A 12,325-nucleotide genomic window follows, 5' to 3' on the forward strand; every position below is an offset into this window, starting at 1 on the left:
CACGACTCGTCTGAAGGTCCCCGGTACCAGTAAGAAAAATTAATGGAAGTATATATGGAGATAGTTTGTTTTGGGACTGTTGTTCCATGTAGTGAATCTGTTATTCAATGTGTTTTTATTGGCTAATAGCATAATGCCAAATTCAATGTTTCATCCAATAATTGTTTATGGTTTTTTTTTTATACCTTAAGGGGTCTTAAAATGTAAAATCAAATAGCTAAATGGTCCTTAGTATGACCATCTTAAAAAAATTCCATATGTTAGCTTAGAACACCCTTCCCCGGCTTAGACAGGGTTTAGACTCTAGAGGGTTAAAGTGGATGTCGAGGTTATCTTTTAGTCCTGAGCCCTATATTACGTACGTTGTTTGAGGAGTTAGCGAGGTAGCAGCCACATACTTCTCGCATCTTCGCACTCTCCTCCTCTCACCTTTTCCCTTTGCTTGTGGACTTCAGTGCACAACACATCAGCTGTCTGTGACCAGGCAAAAAAAACTTTCCAAGCCAAACCTTCATATCATAACCGCTAACCACTACACACAGCCTACATCGATGTCACCATATTATAATGTCATAGTCAACATATCTACTAGAACTAACGCGTTAGTAAACCCGCTATAATCATGCAGTACAGTGTACAGTCAACAAGGAGTTTAGCAGTTACACAGGCGGGCCCCGGTGGCAATAGATTTATAAAACCAAAAGCTTACCTTGACTTGGAAGAGTTCCAGTGTTGAATGGTCATAGCCAGCTAGTTAACATAGCATCCCTCTCTGTTTGAGCCAGGTGTTTGAGTAGGCTAAACTAGCTAACTGCATTCGCTAGCTAAGTAAGTGAAAAAAATATTAAATATACAGTGAGGGAAAAAAAGTATTTGATCCCCTGCTGATTTTGTACGTTTGCCCACTGACAAAGACTTGATCAGTCTATAATTTTAATGGTAGGTTCATTTGAACAGTGAGAGACAGAATAACAACAAAAAAATCCAGGAAAACGCATGTCAAAAATATTATAAATTGATTTGCATTTGAATGAGGGAAATAAGTATTTGACCCCCTCTCAATCAGAAAGATTTCTGGCTCCCAGGTGTCTTTTATACAGGTAACGAGCTGAGATTAGGAGCACACTCAAAGGGAGTGCTCCTAATCTCAGTTTGTTACCTGTATAAAAGACAACTGTCCACAGAAGCAATCAATCAATCAGATTCCAAACTCTCCACCATGGCCAAGACCAAAGAGCTCTCCAAGGATGTCAGGGACAAGATTGTAGACCTACACAAGGCTGGAATGGGCTACAAGACCATCGCCAAGCAGCTTGGTGAGAAGGTGACAACAGTTGGTGCGATTATTCGCAAATGGAAGAAACACAAAAGACCTGTCAATCTCCCTCGGCCTGGGGCTCCATGCAAGATCTCACCTCGTGGAGTTGCAATGATCATGAGAACGGTGAGGAATCAGCCCAGAACTACACGGGAGGATCTTGTCAATGATCTCAAAGCAGCTGGGACCATAGTCACCAAGAAAACAATTGGTAACACACTACGCCGTGAAGGACTGAAATCCTGCAGCGCCCGCAAGGTCCCCCTGCTCAAGAAAGCACATATACAGGGCCGTCTGAAGTTTGCCAATGAACATCTGAATGATTCAGAGGAGAACTGGGTGAAAGTGTTGTGGTCAGATGAGACCAAAATCGAGCTCTGTGGCATCAACTCAACTCGCCGTCTTTGGAGGAGGAGGAATGCTGCCTATGACCCCAAGAACACCATCCCCACCATCAAACATGGAGGTGGAAACATTATGCTTTGGGGGAGTTTTTCTGCTAAGGGGACAGGACAACTTCACCGCATCAAAGGGACGATGGACGGGGCCATGTACCGTCAAATCTTGGGTGAGAACCTCCTTCCCTCAGCCAGGGCATTGAAAATGGGTCGTGGATGCGTATTCCAGCATGACAATGACCCAAAACACACGGCCAAGGCAACAAAGGAGTGGCTCAAGAAGAAGCACATTAAGGTCCTGGAGTGGCCTAGCCAGTCTCCAGACCTTAATCCCATAGAACATCTGTGGAGGGAGCTGAAGGTTCTAGTTGCCAAACGTCAGCCTCAACCTTAATGACTTGGAGAAGATCTTCAAAGAGGAGTGGAACGAAATCCCTCCTGAGATGTGTGCAAACCTGGTGGCCAACTACAAGAAACGTCTGACCTCTGTGATTGCCAACAAGGGTTTTGCCACCAAGTACTAAGTCATGTTTTGCAGAGGGGTCAAATACTTATTTCCCTCATTAAAATGCAAATCAATTTATAAATTTTTGACATGCGTTTTTCTGGATTTTGTTGTTGTTATTCTGTCTCTCACTGTTCAAATAAACTTACCATTAAAATTATAGACTGATCATTTCTTTGTCAGTGGGCAAACGTACAAAATCAGCAGGGGATCAAATATTTTTTTCCCTCACTGTAGCTAGCTTTCTCCTCTCCCTCTCTCTCTTGCTTCTCCTTCATTTTTGAAGAAATTATTTGTTAAAAACGGTTCAACTATTGTCTTTCACTCGCTTTGAGTCAACTACTCACCACATTTTATGCACTGCAGTGCTAGCTAGCTGTAGCTTATGCTTTCAGTACTAGATTCATGCTGATCCTTTAATTGGGTGGACAACATGTCAGTTCAAGCTGCAAGAACTCTGATAGGTTGGAGGAAGTCCTCCGAAAGTTGTCATAATTACTGTGTAAGTCTATAGAAGGGGGTGAGAACCACAAGCCTCCTAGGTTTTGTATTGAAGTCAATGTATCAAGAGGAGGACGGAAACTAGCTGTCCTCCGTCTACACCATGGTGCTACCCTACAGTGTGCTGGTGAGGCTACTCTAGACCTTCAATGCAAAACAGTGTGTTTTAATCAATTATTTGGTGACGTGAATATATTTAGTATAGTTTTTAAATGTTTGACTATTTAAATATTTCTGAAATTCACTGAGGATGGTCCTCCACTTTTTCCTCTGAGGAGCCTCCATGGATAGGATTGGGTTAAAAGGTGCTTGTGCATTGATAATCACACCAAAGACGGTATTAACGATAAGTAGTAAAGATATAGCTGCGAGCAGCAATGAACGGGGATCACAGGATGACAGAAAGGACACAATATCAGTTGGATAACAAAGCAAGAATGTAGGAACTACAGTATCTTCCTTTATGTGCAATCATGAGTCTAAATACAACATCTGGAGTGAATCTGATGCATGGTTCATGAGGAGATTATGATTTTTAGCATTAGTGTTATACACTGAGTATACCAAACGTTAGGAACACCTTCCTAATATGGAGTTGCACCCCCCGTCACTGAAGAGCCTCTCTGTGTGTGGAAAACGGAGACAGAGAGTATAGAGAAGAGAGAAGCGAGGGAGAGGAAGAGAAGAGAGAGCGAGAAGAGCGAGCAAGAGAGAAAGACACACATACAGACATACTGACAGTACAAAACATTATGAACACCTTCCTAATATTGAGTTGCACCCCCTTTTGCCCTCAGAACAGCCTCAATTTGTTGGGGCATGGACTCTACAAGGTGTCAAAGCATTCCAAAGGGATGCTGGCCCATGTTGACACCAGTGGTGGAAAAAGTATTCAATTGTCATACTTGAGTAAAAGTAAAAGATACCTTAATAGAACATGACTCAAGTAAAAGTCAAAGTCACCCAGTGAAAAACTACTTGAGTAAAAGTCTACAAGTATTTGGTTTTAAATATACTTTAGTATCAAAAGTAAATGTAATTGCTAAAATATACTTAAGTTTCAAAATAATTTCTTATTCCTTATATTAAGCCAACCAGACGGCACAATTTTCTTGTTTTTTAAATGTATGCATAGCCAGGGGCACACTCCAACATTTACAAATATATAATTTGTGTTTAGTGAGTCGGCCAGATCAGAGGCAGTAGGGATGACTTCTTGATAAGTGTGTGAATTGGACCATTTTCCTGTGCTGCTAAGCATTCAAAATGTAACGAGTACGTTTGGGTGTCAGGGAAAATGTATGCAATAAAAGTACATTATTTTCTTTAGGAATGTAGTGAAGTAAAAGTTGTCTAAAATATTAATAGTAAAGTACAGATATTTTTAAAAAATGACCTAAGTAGTACTTAAAAGTATTTTTACTTAAGTACTGGTTGACACCAATGCTTCCCACAGTTGTGTCAAGTTGGCTGGATGTCCTTTGGGTGGCGGACCATACTTGATACACACCGGAAACTGTTGAGCATGAAAAACACAGCAGCGTTGCAGTTCTTGACACAAACCGGTGCGCCTGGCACCTACTACTATACCCCGTTCAAAGGCACAAAAATCATTCACCCTCTGAATGGCACACATACACAATCCATGTCTCAATTGTCTCAAGGCTTAAAAATCCTTCTTTAACCGATCTCCTCCCCTTCATCTACACTGATTGAAGTGGATTTAACAAGTGACATCAATAAGGGATCATAGCTTTCACCTGGATTCACCTGGTCTGTCTGTCATGTTGTGTATGCTCAGTGTATGTCATGGAAAGAACAGATGTTCTTAATGTTTTGTACACTCAGTATATATGCAAAGAATGAGTTGTTAATAGTCTACTTCTTTAAAAAAATAACATTCAGTGTGGTTCATCTTAGGGATGTCCATGATAGCGATGACAAGTTTCAAGTTGATAGGCCACTGTGGAGTAGATTTACAGTGGTTTAAATGTACACGTAAAATCTGATTTGTCAATAACTCACCATCCTTTGACTAACCCCTTAGTGTGGCCATCTTTGAATGCATCAACGTTATTTTCTCAAACTCTTTAGGGACTGTTGTGATGAGTCCAAAGACCAAATTTGGAATGAATCTGACTTTTAGTCCATGAGAATATTTTTTGGATTGTTTTAAGCGTTACATAGTCAAAAAAGTGAATTGTTATGTTTCGTTATTTTTTAAGATATCAATGCCAAACTTAATATGGTTCATTATGGTGATGTCTTTGATTAACCTACAAAGTTAAGTTGATAGGCCATTGTAAAGTGGATTTACAAAGGATTTAAATGGACATCTAAAATTTGATTTCCTGATTTGTCAATAACTCAGCCATCTCTTAACCAACCCTTAGCTTTTCTCAAACTAAGTTAAGAGATGTACCAATGATGCAATCTTTGTGAGAGGGAAGGTATATGGATTCATCGGTCCTCAACTCGCTGCTTAGACACTTAATTCAGGATAAATGAAATTAGTCCTGAGTTAGCCTGCAGGATAGTTCTGAAGAATTCGTTGCCATAGATATTGACCTGGCTAAAAGGTGAGCCACTTTCGTGGTACCGTTTATCCCCAGTTGAACTCAGAGTTGACACAAGTTTATTTTAACACGCAGGTGCATGTTATCTCCCATTTTAAGAAAAGCAGTGGTAACCTGCAGGAGCGTGTTAATTTCTGCCTCTTCGTTGTAATCGACCCAGCGTGTCTGAAGTTGACCTGGGTCTTTTCGTTCCTCCCTCCAGTGGGCACGGACGAGCACGAGGAGCTGACGAGGTCTCTGAGTCTGATCAAAGACTGCATCGTCCAGGTTGATGCCCTGGTCAACCTCCATCAGAAAGCCTCGCGCCTCCGAGACATCGCCCACAAGATGGAGCCCAAGTCCCTGGGCAAGGTCAAAGATGGCCGTGTCTTCCGCGGAGAGGACCTGACTCTGGGCAGACCCAGGCTGCTGCACGAGGGGACCGTCAACCACAAGGCTGCCTCTGGCAGACTCAAAGGTAACAGGGTTACCTCTCCTCAGGCTGCATCTCCATAGTCTGAAGTGACCTCTTCTTTCTTCTGTCTGATCATTGATCTCAAACAGGTCTGAAAATGTAACTCCTTTCATTTCAGATATTCTCGCTGTGCTGCTGTCAGATGTCCTGTTGTTACTCCAAGAGAAAGACCAGAGATATGTCTTCTCTACTGTGGTGAGTCATGAATGTTTATGTTCGTTAATTCCACCAGGTAACATGACTAACTTGAACTTTGCCACTCTGGAAAACACTGACAAATCTGGCATACGAACTCAAAAGAAAGTTATACTGAACAAAAATATAAACGCAACATGCAACAATTTCTAAGATTTTACTGAGTTACAGTTCATATAAGGAAAAATTAAATAAATTCATTAGGCCCTAATCTATGGATTTCACATGACTGGGAATACAGATATGCATCTGTTGGTCACAGATCAGAAAACCAGTCAGTATCTGCTGTGACCACCATTTGCCTCATGCAGCGCGACACATTTCCTTCGCATAGAGTTGATTAGGCTGTTGATTGTGGTCTGTGGAATGTCGTCCCACTCCTCTTCAATGGCTGTGCGAAGTCGCTGGATATTGGCGGGAACTGGAACACACGTCAATCCAGAGCAGGAACTCAGGATCTCGTCATGATATCTCTGTGCATTCAAATTGCCATCGATAAAATGCAATTGTGTTCGTTGTCCCCACTGACACCATGGGGCACTCTGTTCACAAAGTTGACATCAGCAAACCGCTTGCCCACATAATGCCATAACGCTGGCTGCCATCTGCCCGGTACAGTTGAAACTGGGATTCATCCATGAAGAGCACACTTCTCCAGTGTGCCAGTGGCTATCGAAGGTGAGAATTTGCCCACTGAAGTCAGTAACGACCCCAAACTGCAGTCAGGTCAAGACCCTGGCGAGGACGACATGCACGCAGATGAGCTTCCCTAAGACTGTCTCTGACAGTTTGTGCAGAAATTCTTCGTTGTGCACACCCACAATTTCATCAGCAGTCTGGGTGGCTGGTCTCAAACGATCCCGCAGGAAGGCCCTGGGCTGGCGTGGTTACATGTGGTCTGCGGTTGTGAGGCCGGTTGGACATACTGCCAAATTCTCTAAAACAACGGAGGTGGTAGAGAAAGGAACATTCAATTATCTGGCAACAGCTCTGGTGGACATTCCTGCAGTCAGCATGCTAATTGCACGCTCCCTCAACTTGAGATATCTGTGGCATTGTGTTGTATGACAAAACTGCACATTTTAGAGTGGTCTTTTATTGTCCCCAGCACAAGGTGCACCTGTGTAATGATCAAGCTTCTTGATATGCCATACCTGTTAGGTGGATGGATTATCTTGGCAAAGGAGAAATCCTCACTAACATAAGCTTTTTGTACATAATGGAACATTTCTGGGATCTTTTATATCAGCTGATGTAACATGGCTGATGGATCAACGTTTATATTTTTATTCAGTATAGATACAGCAGTCTTCTGTATAGAATAGGGATGGGCAACTCCAGTCCTCGGGGGCCAGAGTGGTGTCACACTTTCTCCCCCCATCCCTAGCAAACACAGCTGATTTAAACTAATTGCATTCTAAACTGAAGATCATTATTAATTGATTATTGGAGTCAGGTGTGTTAGCTGGGTCAATAGTGTGACACCAATCAGGCCCCCGAGGACTGGAGATGCCCATCCCTGCTCTAGAACTATGAAGTGTGTTTCCTGGTGTCATTTTCTTTCAATGTGACTTCTAGCTGCCTTCTGTATCTCCCCCAGGACAACAAGCCATCAGTGATCTCCCTCCAGAAGTTGATAGTGAGGGAGGTGGCCCACGAAGAGAAGGCCATGTTCCTAATCTGCGCCTCCTCCAACGAGCCTGAGATGTACGAGATCCACACCGCCTCCAAGGAGGAGCGCAACACCTGGATGACACACCTCCGCCAGGCAGTGGAGAGGTACACACACATGCTAAAGAAAAGGACTATGGTGGACTGTATCTTAACTTAGGTTGAGGAGTGATATTGACACTATGGGGCATCTATAACAATGCAGGAATGATGGTCGAAGATAAGGTTTCCCAGTTCTGGTTATTTTATTACTAAACTAACAAGGCACAGCACAAGGACACAGCAGCACATGGGGGGGGGTCTGGAAGGAATACAACGAGGAGAGAATACATTAGCATACGTGACTGACCAGTGTCATAACTAATACCGGTAGTATATAAAGTAGGCTACACCATATAGCAATACACAAGTTAGGATAAGCAAATGATATTACTTGCTGCACTACAGAAAACATATACTAAGCCGGTGCAGACATTAGGTCAAACTATGAGCTTGCAAACAACATAAATATACATGGGTTCTACATTACAATTACACAGTATACAGTTGAAGTCGGAAGTTTACATACACTTAGGTTGGGGTCATTAAAACTCGTTTTTCAACCACTCCACAAATTTATTTTTAACAAACTATAGTTTTGGCAAGTCGGTTAAGGACATCTGCTTTGTGCATGACACAAGTAATTTTTCCAACAATTGTTTACAGACAGATTATTTCACTTATAATGCACTGTATCACAATTCCAGTGGGTCAGAAGTTTACGTACACTAAGTTGACAGTGCCTTTAAACAGCTTGGAAAATTCCAGAAAATGATGTCATGGCTTTAGAAGCTTCTGATAGGCTAATTGACATTATTTGAGTCAATTGGAGGTGTACCTGTGGATGTATTTCAAGGCATACCTTCAAACTCAGTGCCACTTTGCTTGACATCATGGGAAAATGAAAAGAAATCAGCCAAGACCTCAGAAAAAAAATTGTAGACCTCCACATGTCTGGTTCATCCTTGGGAGCAATTTCCAAACGCCTGAAGGTACCATCTGTACAAACAATAGTACGCAAGTATAAACACCATGGGACCATGCAGCCGTCATACCGCTCAGGAAGGAGATGCGTTCTGTCTCCTAGAGATGAACGTACTTTGATGTGAAAAGTGCAAATCAATCCCAGAACAACAGCAAAGGACCTTGTGAAGATGCTGGAGGAAACGGGTACAAAAGTATCTATATCCACAGTAAAACAAGTCCTATATCGACATAACCTGAAAGGCCGCTCAGCCAGGAAGAAGCCACTGTTCCAAAACTGCCATAAAAAAGCCAGACTACGGTTTGCAACTGCACATGGGGACAAAGATCGTACTTTTTAGAGAAATGTCCTCTGGTCTGATGAAACAAAAATAGAACTGTTTGGCCATAATGACCATCGTTATGTTTGGAGGAAAAAGGGGGATGCTTGCAAGCCGAAGAACACCATCCGAACCGTGAAGCACGGGGGTGGCAGCATCATGCTGTGGGGGTGCTTTGCTGCAGGAGGGACTGGTGCACTTCTTCACAAAATAGATGGCATCATGAGGAAGGAAAATTATGTGGATATATTGAAGCAACATCTCAAGATATCAGTCAGGAAGTTAAAGCTTGGTCGCAAATGGGTCTTCCAAATGGACAATGACCCCAAGCATACTTCCAAAGTTGTGGCAAAATGGCTTAAGGACAACAAAGTAAAGGTATTGGAGTGGCCATCACAAAGCCCTGACCTCAATCCTATAGAACATTTGTGGGCAGAACTAAAAAAGCCTGTGCGAGCATGGAGGCCTACAAACCTGACTCCGTTACACCCACTCTGTCAGGAGGAGTAGGCCAAAATTCACCCAACTTATTGTGGGAAGCTTGTGGAAGGCTACCCGAAACGTTTGACCCAAGTTAAACAATTTAAAGGCAATGCTACCAAATACTATGTAAACTTCTGACCCACTGGGAATGTGATGAAATAAATAAAAGCTGAAATAAATCACTCTCTACTATTATTCTGACATTTCACATTCTTAAAATAAAGTGGTGATCCTAACTGACCTAAAACAGGGAATTTTTACTAGGATTAAATGTCAGGAATTGTGAAAAACTGTGTTTAAATGTATTTGGCTAAGGTGTATGTAAACTTCCGACTTCAACTGTAATGTACTTACTTTAGTCAGGTCACTCCCAACAAAAGGCAAAGGAATTGTGCTGCCCCATCCCACCACAAACACTGAGGGAAAACAAGCTTGCTTATATACCAGAGAAATGGGAGAGGAATGATGATGAGCAGAGTTCAGGTGTGGTGAGTTGGCAGGAGAGAGGGTAATTGGATGGTTGGTGAGATGGATCATGTCTAGAAGGGATGCCGTTAATGTCAATGTGAAGTCAACACTTGCATGTTCGAGTCGCATAGGGGAGAATTCTTGCATTTTACCTAACCCTAACCAATTTTACCTAACCTGCTATGTTAAATGTCCTTACCTGCTGCGAAAAGTCACTTCTGACATTAGCGGCATCCCATCTAGTCAAAACTGGTGAGATGGCATGATCCTTCAGCACACGGGTCACACAAAAACACACACGAGTTGCACACACACACACACACGGTATCACTCATAATGTCTTTGTCTCACACATACTGTATTATTTACCGTCTCCTTTCCTCCTGCTCCTTCACTGTTTCTCTGCAGTGTTATACACTCTAAGGGATTTTCACACTGCTGAGAGTAACCAAGCCGAGCCAAGCTGTACTGAGCTGGACTGTTACGCATCCACCATAGTGGCTGGAACTGTGCTGAAAGCACAATGTGTAAAAAAAAATATCTCAGTCAGTACAGTTTGGATCAGGTTGGCAGAGCTGTGTGAAAAGGGTATTACACTGAACAAAAATATCAACGCAACAATTTCAAAGATTTGACTGAGTTACAGTTCATATAAGGAAATCAGTCAATTGAAATTAATTAATTAGGCCCGAATATATATATATATATATATATATATATATATATATATATATATATATATATATATATATATTTCACATGAATGGGAATACAGATATGCATCTGTTGGTCACAGATCAGAAAACCAGTCTATCTGGTGTGACCACCATTTCTGCCTCATGCAGCGAGACACATCTCCTTTGCATAGAGTTGATTAGGCTGTTGATTGTGGTCTGTGGAATGTTGTCCCACTCCTCTTCAATGGCTGTACAAAGTCGCTGGATGTTGGCGGGAACTGGAAAACGCTGTCGTACACGTTGATCCAGAGCATCCCAAACATGCTCAATGGGTGACATGTCGTGTGAGTATGCAGGCCATGGAAGAACTGGGACATTTTCAGCTGCCAGGAATTGTGTACAGATCCTTGCGACATTGGGCTGTGCATTATTATGCTGAAACATGAGGTGATGGCGGCGGATGAATGGCATGACAATGGGCCTCAGGATCTCTTCACGCTATCTCTGTGCATTCAAATTGCCATCGATAAAATGCAATTGTGTTCGTTGTCCTTAGCGTATGCCTGCCCATACCATAACCCCACCGCCACCATGGGGCACTCTGTTCACAACGTTGACATCAGCAAACCACTCGCCCACACGTCTGCCATCTGCCTGGTACAGTTGAAACCGGGATCAAATCAAATCAAATTGTATTTGTCACACGCGCCGAATACAACAGGTGTAGACCTTACTGTGAAATGCTTACTTACAAGCCCTTAACCAACAATGCAGTTTTAAGAAAATAGGGTTACGAAAATATTTACTAAATAAACTAAAGTAAAAAAATATATATATATATAATAAAAGAAAAAGAAAAGTCACACAATAGACCAAAAATAACGAGGCTATATACAGGGGGTACCGAGTCAATGTGCGGGGTACAGGTTAGTCGAGGTAATTTGTATATGTAGGTTTTTGTATATGGCCCCGTGTAGCTCAGTTGGTAGAGCATGGCGCTTGCAATGCCAGGGTTGTGGGTTCTTTTCCCACGGGGGGCCAGTATGAAAATGTATGCACTTAACTGTAAGTCGCTCTGGATAAGAGCGTCTGCTAAATGACTAAAATATAAATGTAAAAATGGGTAAAGTGACTATGCATAGATAATAAAAAATAAATAACGGAAAAGTGGTGTGTGCATATGTATTCACCCCCTTTGCTATGAAGCCCCTAAATAAGATCTGGTGCAACGAATTACCTTCAAAGTCACATAATTAGTTAAATAAAGTCCATCTGTGTGCAATCTAAGTGTCACATGATCTGTCACATGATCTCATTATATATACACCTGTTCTGAAAGGTCCCAGAGTCTGCAACACCACTAAGCAAGGGGTACCACCAAGCAAGCGGCACCATGAAGACCAAGGAGCTCTCCAAACAGGTCAGGGACAAAGTTGTGGAGAAGTACAGATCAGGGTTGGGTTATAAAAAAATATCCAAAACACGGCGCACCATTAAAACCATTATTAAAAAACTGAAAGAATATGGCACCACAACAAACCTGCCAAGAGAGGGCCGCCCACCAAAACTCACAGACCATGCAAGGAGGGCATTAATCAGAGAGGCAACAAAGAGACCAAAGATAACCCTGAAGGAGCAGCAAAGCTCCACAGCAGAGATTGGAGTATCTGTCCATAGGACCACTTTAAGCCGTACACTCCACAGAGCTGGGCTTTACGGAAGAGTGGCCAGAAAAG

The 12,325-nt window shown here is 42.3% G+C and overlaps 1 protein-coding gene across 1 annotated transcript in view; it reads left to right on the plus strand.

Moving 5' to 3' along the window:
• Nucleotides 1–12,325, plus strand: part of LOC121540394 (rho guanine nucleotide exchange factor 18-like) — an 86,987-nt gene that overhangs the window by 49,657 nt on the left and 25,005 nt on the right. The window contains exons 10-12 of the mRNA XM_045207740.1: nucleotides 5,501–5,755; nucleotides 5,871–5,947; nucleotides 7,548–7,726. Of these exons, the coding sequence (XP_045063675.1) occupies nucleotides 5,501–5,755; nucleotides 5,871–5,947; nucleotides 7,548–7,726 (511 nt within the window). The remainder of the gene's footprint in view (nucleotides 1–5,500; nucleotides 5,756–5,870; nucleotides 5,948–7,547; nucleotides 7,727–12,325) is intronic.

Source organism: Coregonus clupeaformis, chromosome 26 (genome assembly GCF_020615455.1).
Source record: "Coregonus clupeaformis isolate EN_2021a chromosome 26, ASM2061545v1, whole genome shotgun sequence".
Taxonomy (NCBI): Eukaryota; Metazoa; Chordata; class Actinopteri; order Salmoniformes; family Salmonidae; genus Coregonus; species Coregonus clupeaformis.